This window comes from Neophocaena asiaeorientalis, unplaced genomic scaffold (genome assembly GCF_003031525.2).
Source record: "Neophocaena asiaeorientalis asiaeorientalis breed wild unplaced genomic scaffold, Neophocaena_asiaeorientalis_V1.1 scaffold78, whole genome shotgun sequence".
NCBI classification, from domain to species: Eukaryota; Metazoa; Chordata; class Mammalia; order Artiodactyla; family Phocoenidae; genus Neophocaena; species Neophocaena asiaeorientalis.
This window is the reverse complement of record NW_020175018.1, coordinates 8319608-8334052: the sequence shown is the minus strand read 5'-3', so window position 1 is coordinate 8334052 and position 14445 is coordinate 8319608. Positions and strand designations below refer to the sequence as shown.

Below are 14445 nucleotides of genomic sequence, written 5' to 3'. Positions count from 1 at the left end.
TAAGTAGTCCTGCCCTTTAACACTAACTATAAAATATTTCTAACATTTCTTTTTTTTATATTGAAGTACAGTTGATTTACAATATTGTGTTAGTTTCAGGTGTACAGCAAAGTGATTCAGTTATACACACATTCCTTTTCAGATTCTTTCCCCTTACAGCTTATTACAAAATATTGGGTACAGTTCTCTGTGCTATATAGTAGGTCCTTGCTGGCTATCTGTTTTATATATAGTAGTGTGTACGTGTTATTTATCCAAATTTATCCAAACCCTTACTCCTAAATTTTTTCAGATTCTTTCCCCTTACAGCTTATTACAAAATATTGGGTACAGTTCTCTGTGCTATATAGTAGGTCCTTGCTGGCTATCTGTTTTATATATAGTAGTGTGTACGTGTTATTTCTAATATTTCTAATAAGAGCTCAAATTTATCCAAACCCTTACTCCTAAATTTCTCCCAAATCCACTATTAATTAGAATCAATCCAAATGGTAAAATTTACATAATTTTAATTCAATCCTAAATTTGTCCATTTGTAACCTAACCCTGGCTTTACCCTAACTCTAACCCTAGTCTTAGCCATAACATGAGCGCTAACCATATTCTAACCATAACCATAGTTCTGATCCTTTCCTAATCTCTATCACAGCCCTGAAATAAATTAATCTTGGTCAAATTCTAACCCAGCTATAGGATTTTAGGAACGAGCTCATGTATGTTCTGGTGCTGCTTGGCCATTGCCCTGAGAGATGGAATATGTAGGCTAACAGGGAAAGATATTTGCCTCACCAGATTCCATCCCATTCTTTGGCATGAGTGGGTACTGAAGATGTTCTCTTGGGTTCGAGGTGAGCAGAAGCAGACTCACTGGTCATGAAGGACCTCAGAAGAGCAAGAATCTAGAAACACTTGCAGCCAATACGGCTCTTATCTGGTGTTTCTGGGAATCATCCTCTTAGAAGTTCAAGTGGCAAATCAACTTAGTTACTGCACCTGGTGACATGCAGGAACTTCCATGTTTTGAACATCGAGGAACCTAAGGCATCTCAACAGCAGATTAACTTGATCTTGATTCTGGCGCTGGGACTAGATTACTCCAGGTTCCTGTCTCCTGTCTGTAAGCTTCAGTTTCTCCCCCTCAAACAATGACAAGAGACACCCAGCCAGAGGAACCTCCACCTTTACCCACAGTGACTGGGCCCGGGAAGAGCCCTCCTCATCTCTTCAGAGTCAGTCCTAACCAGCCTCTCGGACCTCGCACTCGTGCGCCGGCCTCGGAGAGCAGCAGTGCTTGCAGTTCCTTCCGAGCACCTCCCTGACCTCTTTGTTGCGGAGGCTGTAGGTGAGCGGGTTGAGAGCTGGGATGACAAGGGTGTAGAACACAGATGCCATCTTGTCAGTGTCCAGGGTGTAGCTGGAGCTGGGGCACAGGTTCATGAAAATGAGTGTCCCGTAAAGCACGGCCACGGCCGTGAGGTGGGAGCCACAGGTAGAGGCTGCTCGCCACCGGCCCTTGGCCGAGTGCATGCCGATCACGGCTCCGGCAATGAACCCGAGGACACGGCGAAAGCCAACACGGTGGCTGTCTGGATGAAGCCACAGACGACGAAGGGGAGAAGTTCACTGAGACTGGTGTCGTTGCAGGAGATGGCCAGCAGTGGAGGGATATCACAGAGGAAGCTGTTCACCTCCCGAGAGCCACAGAAGCTCAGGTGGAAGGTGAAGGTCGTGTGGACCACGGCACTCACTGCCCCACCCAGGCCTGATGCTGCCAGAAAGACCAGACACAGACGCCGCGACACGGCGGTGGCGTAGAGAAGAGGGTTTCCGATGGCCACATCGCGGTCATAGGCCATGGATGTCAACAGGCAACACTTGGCATCCGCCAGCCCTGTAAACAAAAACATCTGGAGGAAACAGGCTGCGTAAGGGATGGAGACGCAGGGCAACAGCTGGTCCACGAGCATCTTGGTTCCGATGGCTGAGGAATAGCAGGCATCCAGCAGGGAGAGGTTGGCCAGGAAGAAGTACATGGGTGTGTGGAGCTGGGCGACCACGTAGACTAGCAGCACCATGCCCACATTTCCCAGCAGGCTCACCAGGTAGACGGGCAGGAAGATCAGGATGAGGGTCAGGTGCAGGTACCAGCGATCTGTGATGCCCAGGAGGATGAACTCCGTAGGGGCACCCCTGGCCCAAGTGAAGTTCTCTGGCATCATCCTGCACGACAGAGTCTGGGGAGAGACAAAGCAGGAGGGAGGTGAGGGAAAGGTTAGGACCATCACCTGTGAGAAAGCGCTTTGTACTGGGAGACAGGTAGACTTGGGTGTGAGTCCTAACTGTGTAACAAAATAGGGGCGTGACCTTGGACAAGCCATATCACCTCTCAAAACCTGTGTTTTTAGTGCTGAGAAGTCACTATCATTTAACCTTCATGAGAGGGGGAATCTCGCCTGTCTTATTCAATTTTGAATCCACAGTTCTGAGACTATTGCCTGGCACATAGTAATTGCTCAGTAAATACGGGCATACCTCATTTTATTGCACTTGGCTTTATCATGCTTCACAGATGGTGTTTTGTTTTTTGCTTATGTTTTTGTTTTTTACAAATTGAAGGTTTTGGCACCATTTTTCTGACAGCATTTGTTCACTTCATGTCTCTGTGTCGCATTTCAGCAATAATCACAGTATTTCAAACCTTTTCATCATTATTATATTTGTTATGGTGACCTGTGATCAGTGATCTTTGATGTTACTATTATGATTCACTGAAGGCTTAGATGATGATTAGCATTTTTAGCAATAAAGTGTTTTAAAATTAAGGTACATACACTGTTTTTTTTTAAGACATAATGCTATCGCACACTTAATAGACTACAGTATAGTGTAAACATAACTTTTATATGTACTGGGAAACCAAAACATTGGTGTGACTTGCTTTGCTATATTGGCTATATTGCATTTGTCTGGAACTGAGCCCACAATATCTCCAAAGTCTGCATGGATTTGTTAAATGCATGAGTGATGAATAGGATAATAGCTGGTGTCTGGACAAGGATTGAAAACTCCATGACTCTATATGCGTTCGCCTCTCCAGTTTCCCAAGGAGGAAAAGAAGCAATGAAATGGCCAGTCTCCTGATCCAAAGGGTTAACTATTCGCTGTGGGTCTTGAGGTTTGCTGGGAGGACATCTTTCCACTAGAGTAAGACCTGGGAAGGGAGAGTGCAGCAGTGGTTGGCCTCTGGGGGAGACGGCAAGAAGTAGAAAGAACAGAAGATTTGAATATATTCCAGGGTTGGACTCTTCACCTCCCCAAATCTCAATTTTCTCATCTGTGTAGGGAGAAAGAAAAAGCTTCAAGGATTCAATGAGATAATGCATATAAAGCATCTCACACAGAGCCTGGCACACAGCAGGCGTTTAATGAAGGATCAGTTACTTGAGTTGAGCTAGATGCCTTGCCTCGATACTAGAAGGAAGCAGCTTTAAGGCAACCAGAAGTAGTGTAATTTCCAGAAAGTATAACATTGTTTACACTCCTGTGCCTTTTCCCTTGTTCCCTCTGCCTAGAACTCATTTCCTCTTTTTGTGTTTGACAAAAGCTATCTCGGGTGTAAAGCCTTCCCTTGTGACTCAGAGGAAAATAAACTTCTCCCTACTTTGTGCTGGCTGCACTGGAGCTGACATCCATCACAGCCTTTCATTATTCTCTTGCACATTTTTTTTAAGTCTTCATTGAATTTGTTACAATATTGCTTCTCTTTTAAGTTTTGGTTTTTTGGCCGCAAGGCATGTGGGAACCTAGCTCCCGACCAGGGATCGAACCCACACCCCCTGCCTTGGAAGGTGAAGTCTTAACCACTGGACTGCCAGAGAAGTCTCAACTGCACATATTTTTTATGTGTCCGTCTCTCCTGTGGGCTTTGAGCTCCTTGATTCAATATTCATTCAACAAATGTTTATTGAGTCCTACTATGTGCTAAGCATGGCCCTGTGATTCATTTTTGTACCTCCAGGGTCTGGTATGTAATCAGTGCTCAATAAATATTAGTCGAATGTATAAAACAGTGAAAAGAATATGAACGTTAACAGCATGCAGACCTGGTTTTAAGTCTGGGTTCCACCACGTTCTGCTGTGTAGCTTCACCTCTCTCAGACTGTTTTCTCATCCTAAGGTAGATGTAATATCTCTGTTGGAGGGTTCTAAGAGGCAATAAATGTGCAGCACCCAGAACTGAGTAAATGCTCTTTCTCCTTCCTTTAAGAGAAGTTTAGATGTTTGGGACCTACCTGTGGCTGGTGAGGATGATGAAGGTCTTCGTAAAGTGCAACTTGGATGAAAAAAATTTTGATTATATCATATGTTGGTGAGGTTCTGCTGGTGGAAATGTAAATTGAAAATTTGGAGGACAATTTGGCAGTTAACTACAAATGTATATACCCTAGTGTCTTAGTCTGCTTGGGCTGCTACAACAAAGCACCATAGACTGGGTTGCTTAAACAACAGATATTTATTTCTTGCAGTTCTGGAGGCTGGGAAGTCCAAGATCAGGGTGCCAGCATGGTTGGATTCTGGTGACGGCCTACTTTTAGACTTGCTGATGGATGCCTTCTTGCTTTATCCTTATGTGGTGGAGAGAGATAGAGTGCAAGTTGTCTAGTCTCTTCTTATAAAGGCACTAATTCCATCATGAGGGCCCCACCCTTAGGACTTTATCTAAACCTAATTACCTCCCAAAGGCCCCACTTCCAAATACCATTACATTCGGGATCAGGCCTCAACATATAAGTTTTGGAGGGACACAAACATTCAGTCCACAACACCTAGTAATTCTACTTCTTGGTGTTTTGAAAACTCTCACACATGTACACAAGGAGACATGCACAAACGTGCATGCTCTCCTGGACTGTTTGTAATGGCCCAACATTAGCCAATGTCAATAGGCTCGTGGCAGTTAAACAGGAATAGATTTAACTTATATGTATCAATGTGGAGAAATCTTAAAACCACACTGAGATAAAAACATAATTTGTGGAAAAATGTACAGATTGAAGAAAAAGCACAAAACAATAATATATGTCTTCATGTATATGTATACAAAATGCACTGATGGTCACTCCAACCAGAGATAGGATCCTAGCTAAAGGGTCCCAGGACATCTCAAAGGTTTCATCTTCTTTGCCTCATCTCTACATCCAGAGCTGATCCTCCTTATCTTTTAAGACTCAGCTCAGGGATCATTACTTTTTCCCAGGAAGCTTTATCTGAACATCCAACCACCCAACCTCTCATTTCTGGAACCCCACTTAACTGGGATCTCTATGTTATAGCTCTACTCCATCATTTTATAGTTACCTAAGTGATGTTCTCCCTCACCTAATTGAGCATTTGAGACCGTGCCTAAGTCTTCCCTTTATCCTTAGGGATACAGAATTTTAGGGATCTTCCCCTCTTCCTTGGTGGGATCACACTGGTGGAGGTTAGACAGCCTCCAGGAGTAGAAAACTGTGGGGTCCCAGCCCCACCCAACTGTATGGTCTCCATGAATGAAGTCAGCTTGCCAACTGAAGTTCTGTATCCAGAACCCAGTTGGTGGCAAACCCCTTGTGTATTTCTGTCTGTCCACGTGGAAAGCAAACACCACTCACCTTCACAAAGTGAGGAGCAGAGCTGCTTCGAGTGCCTTTCCATTTCTTCACCTGTAAAATGGGGGTAATGAAACTTCAAGGCTTTTAAATTGCTTTGAAATTTGGGGGTGCAAGGATCCCAAAATTTCAGTTAAGCTGTTACTACGGAGTGTGTGTGTGTGTGCACGCGCGTGTGTGCATGCACACGTGCACAAAACATAGAGTGAATTCTCCATTAACTTCTCTCTGTTGCCTTGCTGCCCCTGAGGAGTAATCCTGACATTCAGGGAATTAATTGTTTTCTTTGAAGTTAAGAAAATGGAGTTCCAAAGAAGGAAAGAGAAAAGATACACAGCTCTTAAGGTATAGAGTTGGGGCTTGAACTCAGATCTGGCTCCAAATCCAATTTTCTTTGTCTCTAGACAGAGGTCCTAAATAGTTCTCTTAACAGATTACCAAGCTAGTTGTCAATGTCTTGCCTCAGTCCTCTCATCTTTAGATTAAGTGGATTGGACCAGATCAGGGGTTCTCAGTCTACTCTGCGGACTCTGTCATTAGAATTACTGGTTCTAACACACCATTGTAAAGCAATTATACTCCAATAAAGATGTTAAAAAAAAAAAGAATTACTGGTGGAGCTTTGTGAAAAAACAGATGGCTATACCCAGTGCCTAGAAATTCTGATTGATTTGATCTAGAGCAGGGCTCAGAAATCTGTACTTGTAGAAAGCGTTCCAGGACTTCCCTGGTGGCGCAGTGGTTGAGAGTCCGCCTGCCGATGCAGGGGATACGGGTTCGTGCCCCGGTCTGGGAAGATCCCACATGCCGCGGAGCGGCTGGGCCCGTGAGCCATGGCCGCTGAGCCTGCGCGTCCGGAGCCTGTGCTCCGCAACGGGAGAGGCCACAACAGTGAGAGGCCCGCGTACAGCAAAAAAAAAAAAAAAAAAAAAAAAGCGTTCCAGGTGATTCTGATATGTGACTTGATTTGGGACCATGAGCATCAGAGCTTCTCCATCTTGAATGTGCATAGGAATCATGGAGGGATCTTGTTAAATGCAGGTTCTGCCTCAGAAGGACTGGGGAGGGGCCTGAGATTCTGCATTTTTAACAAGCTCCCGGGTGACGCTGGTGCTGCTGGTTTGGGCACCATGCTTTGAGTAGCAAGAGCCTAGGTCATACTGGACAGCATTCCCAGCTCTGACATCTTAAGATTCTAGCTTTCTAGAGGGTTCTCTCAGTCTCCTCCTGCTCACTCCTTTCTCTCTGCTCAACTCTTTGCTTTGACTCATCCTCTCTCTCCAGGCCCCCCTGTACTCATGAACACATTTAACTTTGGTGAGGCTGGACTCTCGACATTTTTCAAGATGTGACTTCCCCATTTCCTCACAAGCCCCAGCTCTTAGTGTGTTCCTCCTCAGCACGCCAACATTTGACGTGTCTCGGTCCAGACACCAGCTGCTGCCGCCGTGTTGGTGTGTGGTTATTGGGTTGGTAGGACGTACCTAGAAGGTGGAGGTGGGTGGAGAGTTCTTCCGATGGAGCAGCTTCAGTCCAGCCTTTGGGTGACACTGGCAGGTGGAGGGGTCGCAGGGACACGCCCCACCCCAGATGTAGGAACAGGGGGACTTCTGCTCTTCTTTAGCCCTGGGGGAATGGCCTCTTTCTGGTTTCCTGCTGACTCCTCTTTCCCCCTCTGCTGTCCTGGACTCCATGGAGACTCCCTCCGCACATCCTTTGGGGACTCCATGACAGCTGGTGGCAGGGGAATGCCAGGGATGACTCACTCTTTGGCGCCCGGGGAAGCTGGAAAAGTTTGGCTGAGTGGGTCCCCAGGCTCTGTGTGGGGAAGACGATCATGTTTAGAGGAGTCCCTTTGGCTCACTTTCCTCCACCCATTCTTTGGGATTCAAGATTTTTATTATGCTTTATGATCTTCTACACAAACACAAACCCTTCTTGTGGTTCTCCTAACATTTCACATTATTCCTCTTGCCTGGAATGTCCAGCCCCTTTCTTGTCTCTCTGGAAAACCCTTCCTTCTTTGTTATAGAACCAGTTCAAATATCACCTTCTGCAGGAATCCTTCCTGCCTGTGGGCTGGAGCCATTCTTTCCCTCCGTGCATCTGGGAGATGCACATACAAGAACACGAATCCAAGACAGACAAGGAAACAAATGCTTGTGTCTGATGCTGCGCCAGACTGGAAGCAACCTGAGGCCAGGACCGGGCATGAAGTCATCACTCAGGAAATAAGATCAGAACTCTTGGGGGTGGACCCAGGTTCTGGTGATTGAGAACCACTCCTTAAGACATGGGAAGGGGGCTGAGCCTGAAGGTAGGGCTGAGTAGCTCAGCCTGTGGAGAGTAGACGGCTATGGAGTGGGAGCAACCTGGAATCTCCTTGTTTCTAGGGTGTGTCTTAGAGCTAACCTGTCATTCATGTTAGCAGAGTGTTCATTAGTTCACATGACTAATATGTATTGCACTTTACTATGTTCTCAGCTTAAGTTTAAGGTCTTAATGATGAACCAAATAGCCATAGCCCCTTTTTTCCCTGGAGCTTGCAAGGAGTTAGAACTAACGAAATCAAAACACAGGGGAAAGTGTTTCAGGTGGGAGTGATGGCACGTGAGGAGGCCTGGAGGTGGGAATGCAAATGGCACATTTGAAGAATTGTAAGAAGGCCAGTGGGCTTGAGCCCAGAGAATGATGGAGAGAGAGTTGGGACTGAGCCTAGAGCTGTAGTAGAGGCCAAATTGTGGAGCTTTTCAGGCCATGCTAAATATTTGGTTTTCTGTTTGCTTTTGTTTTTTATCCTAAAAGCAATGACCTTACCACGGATCAACATGCTATGCTGCTGAGAGCACCAAGTCCTATCACTCCTGGGAAAGGCATTATCTACTGGAATTTATAATGGGACATCCTACCAGGATGGGTGACTTACTTTCACCCCTGGGTGAGGGGAAACTACTCAGTTTCCTCTGGGATCCCACTGTCCCACTGCAAACTGGCCCTGTGGAAACACTCTATACCTGGAATGGAACATGCACCATTTAAAGAAGGGAGAAGTTGTGGGTCGTTACCTGCTATATTCCTCCCCAGTCATCGCCTCATGCCTGACAGTGCTGTCTCCCCCTGCTAACATGTATGGTACACACAACTAGGTCAGATTCCTAAAGCTGCAGCCACATTGACATCTAAGGATCAGGTCACAAGTATAATCCTTATAGAAAGGGAAAGACTTCCCATACAAGTTCCTACTAAAAATATGTCTTTTGGGCCTTACACTTGTGCTGCTCTTGCAGTATCTGGTCATGAGATGAGCACCTGATGGAAATACCTTTCTACAGTGGGCCCATTTGTATGCCCAGCAAAGGAGTCAATCCAACTGTTGGGTATGTGGGCAGCTGCCCCTCTCTAGCTTGTCAGGATGGCCATGGTGGGTATCACCACTCTAGGAAGGGGCTTGGAAGGCCCTAAAGCACTCCACTGAGAAACAATAAGGTGGGACTAGTATTTTTTTTTTTAATGTATTTATTTATTTATTTTTGGCTGCGTTGGGTCTTCGTTGCTGCGCGTGGGCTTTCTCTAGTTGCAGCGAGCGGGGGCTACTCTTTCCTTGCGGTGTGCAGGCTTCTTATTGCAGTGGCTTCTCTTGTTGCGGAGCACGGGCTCTAGGCGCGTGGGCTTCAGTAGTTGCGGCACGCGGGTTTATTTGCTCCGCGGCATGTGGGATCTTCCCGGACCAGGGCTCGAACCCGTGTCCCCTGCCTTGGCAGGAGGATTCTTAACCACTGCGCCACCAGGGGAGCCCAGGACTAGTATTCTTAATCCATCTGATATTACCAGTACTGATCCAGAAACCTGGCCTGTGGCACACACAATCAAAACAGTGGGCATGGATGTTCCTTTTCTGTCAATCAAACTACACAGACAGCCCGTCAACTACAGACTAGAAGGGTCCTAAAAACACCAGCATGGGTGTCTATGCTCAGATTTGGGAGGGGTTCATGTGGCTTATCCCGGGTTATGAACATTCGAGCACCCTACACTCCTATGTTGGGAACAGAAAAATCCCTCTAAACAGAACCAACCAAACTGCACCAGAACCGTGTAGTCATTCTGTCCCATTAGAGGATGGTGATTTGTTAGGCACTGACTGGCTACACCACCCAGGTGTGTGTTTATTGGATGACCCCCCCATGGGACCCAGTGGTTGTGGCACAAATCTTTGACTGTGGCTTCCATTTGGGTGATTGGGCTGCACCCTGGGTTTTACCTGGACACAGGGGAGAATTTGCCACACGGTAAAAAAAAAAATTGCCAACCTCCCTCTTCTCAGGGCCAGATGGACATTTTTTTTTTTTCAGATGGACATGTTTTGTTTTCCATTGGTACAATCATTTGGCCACCATCTTCGTTTCCTCCATTGGCCTGGAGGACATTATAACACACATAGAAGCCCTTACTAAATTCACCCAACAAGCCTTAATTGATAGCTGGCAAAACCTGTCTCTACTGAACACTGAATGTCTCTAATGAGAAAAGCTGTCGTCTGAAATAGGATGGCCTGGACGTTATTACTGCCTTGCAAGGAGACACCTGTGGCATTATTCAAACACCTTGTGTGTGTTCATACCTGACGAGTGTACTAATGTATCATTTTATTAAACCACATGAGGGCACAAGTGACTGCCCTGGGTGATCTGACTCAGCCTCGGGAACTTAATAAATCAGTGAATCAGTGGTTCGGATCATGGGGCTTTTGGTGGGAAAATTTGTTACTTATTTTGGGAATCATTACCCTAAACTGTGTTTTCTCTTGCATGTGCCTATACTATTGCTGTGATATCTGCCTCCAAAGCAGCCAGCCACCAAACGAGCCACCTCCACGCCAGTGAAACCCCTTGCTGAACCCTTGCAAATGGTTCAAGGTATTTAGCTAATGCTCAAAAAAACCTGAAAACCAGGGCGAGGGTGTGTGATCAGCTCGTGGACATTCTTCTGATTGGTTGGTGGTGAGGTCATCGGGAGTCAACATCATCAACCTTCTGGTTCCAACCCGTCTGGGGTCTACGTGCTTGTGGGCAGCATGCAGTTAACTTCTTCCACCTGGCGGGGGCTTCAGTATCTGCAAAACAGCTCAAAGGACGTGGCTTAGAATGTTATCTATAGCCCTTGAGGAGGAAATAAATGTACTTGACTCTGTTTAATGGCTAAATTATTATCATTTTGTCTGGCTTGACTGTTTCGTTTCTGCATTTTCTCACTTCTCTGATGAAATTTATTCTTTGGAACTCGAGGAAGGCCTGGGAGGCTAAAGTTTTTCTACAAACAAGAGGTAAGCAGAGGACGTGGCAGGGCGGGGATCTGTCCCAGGAGGTCCTGTTCAGTTACATTGGGGGAGGTCCCGGAGAGGACTTGGCTTCTGATTGACCTGTGAGTCGGACCTGGCTGATTGCAGGCATCTCACCCCTCCCTCTGTCCTTGAAATATACACTCTGCCCACTGGATGGAGCGGAGGCGTGCCCACGTGGGAGCCATTTTCAAGAGAACAGTGTGCTGTTGGGACCATCTGAATGGCGTGGGTGTCTGAACCCACTGAAGGCCTCTGTATGAGCTTTTAAGATCCTGAGTAGTGCGGGGTGGAGATCTACTTGTGACCACCAGGACGAGCCTTACAAGTAATTCCCCTGCTTATTCAGGGGATTCCTGCCCCTCTCCTCTGTGGCAGCTGAACTATGCTTTCTATAAGCAGGGGGTGAGGGGTGGGGGTGGGGCTTGTGTGTGGGTGACCTTCCTATTCCCCTTTATCTTTCACAATCATCTCCCCTAATATATTTTTTCTGCTATCTAATTATGTTTTGGTATTTGTTTATCGTAGACCCTGAACTGATGCTATAGTTAACAGAAAATGTTAAACATGTATTTTCAGATTGTTTCTGTTCTTTGGTTATTATGAATAATGCTACTATGAACGTTCATGTACAGGCTTTTGTGTGGACATGTTTTCTTAGTTATATACCTAGGAATGGAATTGCTGGGTCATATGGTAACTCTATGTTTAAGTTTTTGAAAAACTGCCAACATTTTCCAAAGTGGCTGCATTATTTTACAAACTTACTACCAAATGCAGAAGGGTTCACCCTTCTCTCATGCGTGGCCAACATTTTGATATTGTCCATTAAAAAAAAGATTTAACCATCCTAGTGGAAGTGAAGTGGTATCTCCTTGTGGTTTTGATTTGCACTTCTCTGATATGTAATGTTGAATATTTTTCATGTGCTAATTGGCCATTTGTATCATTTATTTGGAGAAGTGTCTATTTAAATCCTTTGTGCATTTTAAAATTGGGTTATTAGTCTTCTTATTGTTGAATTGTAAGAGTCCTTTATATATTCTTATACAAATATCTTATCAGTATGTGATTTGCATGTATTTTCTACCTTTCAGTGGGTTGTCTATTCATTCTTAGTAGGAGTTCTGTAGGAGTTGTTCCACGTGTGGATGTATTTCTGGTGTATCCGTGGGGAGGAAGGCGATCTCCGCGTCTTACTCTTCCGCCATCTTCAAGGTCCCACCCCTGATGGTATCTTTTGAAGTACAAAACCTTCAAAAGATTTTGATAAAGTCCCATTTATCCTTTTTTTTTTTCTACTGCTTATGCTTTTGGTGTCACACCTAAGAAACCATTGCCTAATCTAAGGTCACAAAGATTCATTCCCACACTTTCTTCTAAACATTCTGTAGTTTTAGCTCTTACATTGAGTTAATTTTTGTATGTGTGAGGTAAAGGTTCAGCTTCATTCTTTTGCATTTAGGTGTCCAGTTGACCCAGAACTATTTGTTGAAAACACTATTCTTTCCACGTTGAATTGTACTGGCAGCCTTATTGAAAATAACTTGCCCATAAATGTGAAGGTTTATTTGTTGACCCTCAATTGTATTCCTTTGATCTATATGTCTAACCTTATGCTAGAATGGCATTGTCCTTTTCTTAATTGAAGTATGGTTGCTGTACAATATTATATGTTACAGGTGTACACTATAGTGATTCACAATTTTTAAAGGTTATACTCCATTTATAGTTATAAAATATTAACTATATTCCCCATGTTGTACAACATATCCTTGTAGCTTATTTTATACTTAATAATGTGTACCTCTTGATCCCCTACCCTTATCTTGCCCCTCTCCCCTTCCCCCCTTCCCTCTCCCCACTGGTAACCACTAATTTGTTCTTTATATCTGTGAGTCTGCTTCTATCTTTCTTTCTTCCTTTCTTTTATTTATTTATTTTGGCTGCATTGGGTCTTCGTTGCTGCGCGCAGGCTTTCTCTAGTTGAGGTGAGCGGGGGCTGTTCTTTGTTGTGGTGCCTGAGCTTCTCACTGCGGTGACTTCTCTTGTTGTGGAGCGCAGGGTCTAGGCAAGCGGGCTTCAGTAGTTGTGGCACGCGGGCTTATTAGCTCCATGGCATGTGGGGTCTTCCTCGACCAGGGATCGAACCCGTGTCCCCTGCATTGACAGGCGGATTCTTAACCACTGCGCCACCAGGAAGTCCCTGCTTCTTTTTGTTATATTCACTAGTTTGTTGTATTTTTTAGATTCCACATATAAGTGATATCATACGATATTTGTCTTTCTCTGTGTGACTTATTTCACTTAGCATAAGGCCCTCCAAGTCCATCCATGTTGCTGCAAATGGCAAAATTTCATTCTTTTTAATGGCTGAGTAGTAGTCCATCGTGTGTGTGTGTGTGTGTGTGTGTGTGTGTGTGTGTGTATACCACATCTTTATCCATTCATCTGTTGATGGACACTTAGGTTGCTTCCATATCTTGGCAATTGTAAATAATGCTGCTATGAACATTAGGGTGCATGTATGTTTTCAAATTAGTGGTTTTGGTTTTTTTGTATATATACCGAGAAGTGGAATTGCTGGGTCATATGGTAGTTATATTTTCAGTTTTTTGAGAAACCTCCATACTGTTTTCCATAGTGGCTGCACCAATTTACATTCCCACCAACAGTGTAGGAGGTTCCCTTTTCTCCACCTCCTCACCAACATTTGTTATTTGTGTTCTTTTTGATGATGGCCATTCTGACAGGTGTGAGGTGAGATCTCATTGTGATTTTGATTTGTATTCCCTGATGATTAGTGATGTTGAGCATCTTTTCATATGAAGTACAGTATTGTCTTAATTACTGCAGTTTTGTTGTAAGTATTTATTTATTTATTTAATTTATTTTTGGCTGCATCACGTCTTAGTTGCAGCACGTGGGCTCTTCGTTGAGGCATGCAGGATCTTTCATTGCGGTGCGTGGGCTCTTCGTTGTGTTGTGTGGGCTTCTCTGTAGTTGTGGCGTGTGGGTTTTTCTCTTCTCTAGTTGTGGGGCGCAGGCTCCAGGGCGTGTGGGCTCTGTAGTTGTGGCGCATGGGTTCCAGAGCTTGTCGTAAGTTTAGAAATCAGGAAGTGTGAGTCTTCTGACTTTGCTCTTCTTTTTCAAGAGTATATTGGTTATTCTGGTTCCCTTGCATTTCCATGTGAATTTTAGGATCAGCTTATCATTTTCTGCAAAATAGATAGCTGAAATTTTGATAGGGATTGCACTGAATTCAAATAGTTTATTATTTCTAATACGGGTTTTTTTGGTTGATTTTTTAGGAGTTCAAAAGTATACAGCATCTGTCATTTGCAAGTAGAGGTAGTTTTATTTCTTTCTTTACAGTCTGGTTGTCTTCTATTTCCTTTTCTTACTTAATCGTGCTGGCTGGAACCTCTAGTACAATGTTGAATAGAAGTGGCAAGAGTA

At 44.7% G+C, this 14445-nt stretch overlaps 1 protein-coding gene across 1 annotated transcript; it reads right to left on the bottom strand.

The window, feature by feature from the left end:
* Positions 1-1236: 1236 nt before the first annotated feature.
* OR5C1 (olfactory receptor family 5 subfamily C member 1) lies at positions 1237-2219 on the bottom strand. Its single transcript, XM_024762196.1, is given in 2 exon segments — positions 1237-1556; positions 1559-2219. Coding segments are annotated over 2 exon segments (981 nt in total).
* Positions 2220-14445: the final 12226 nt, after the last annotated feature.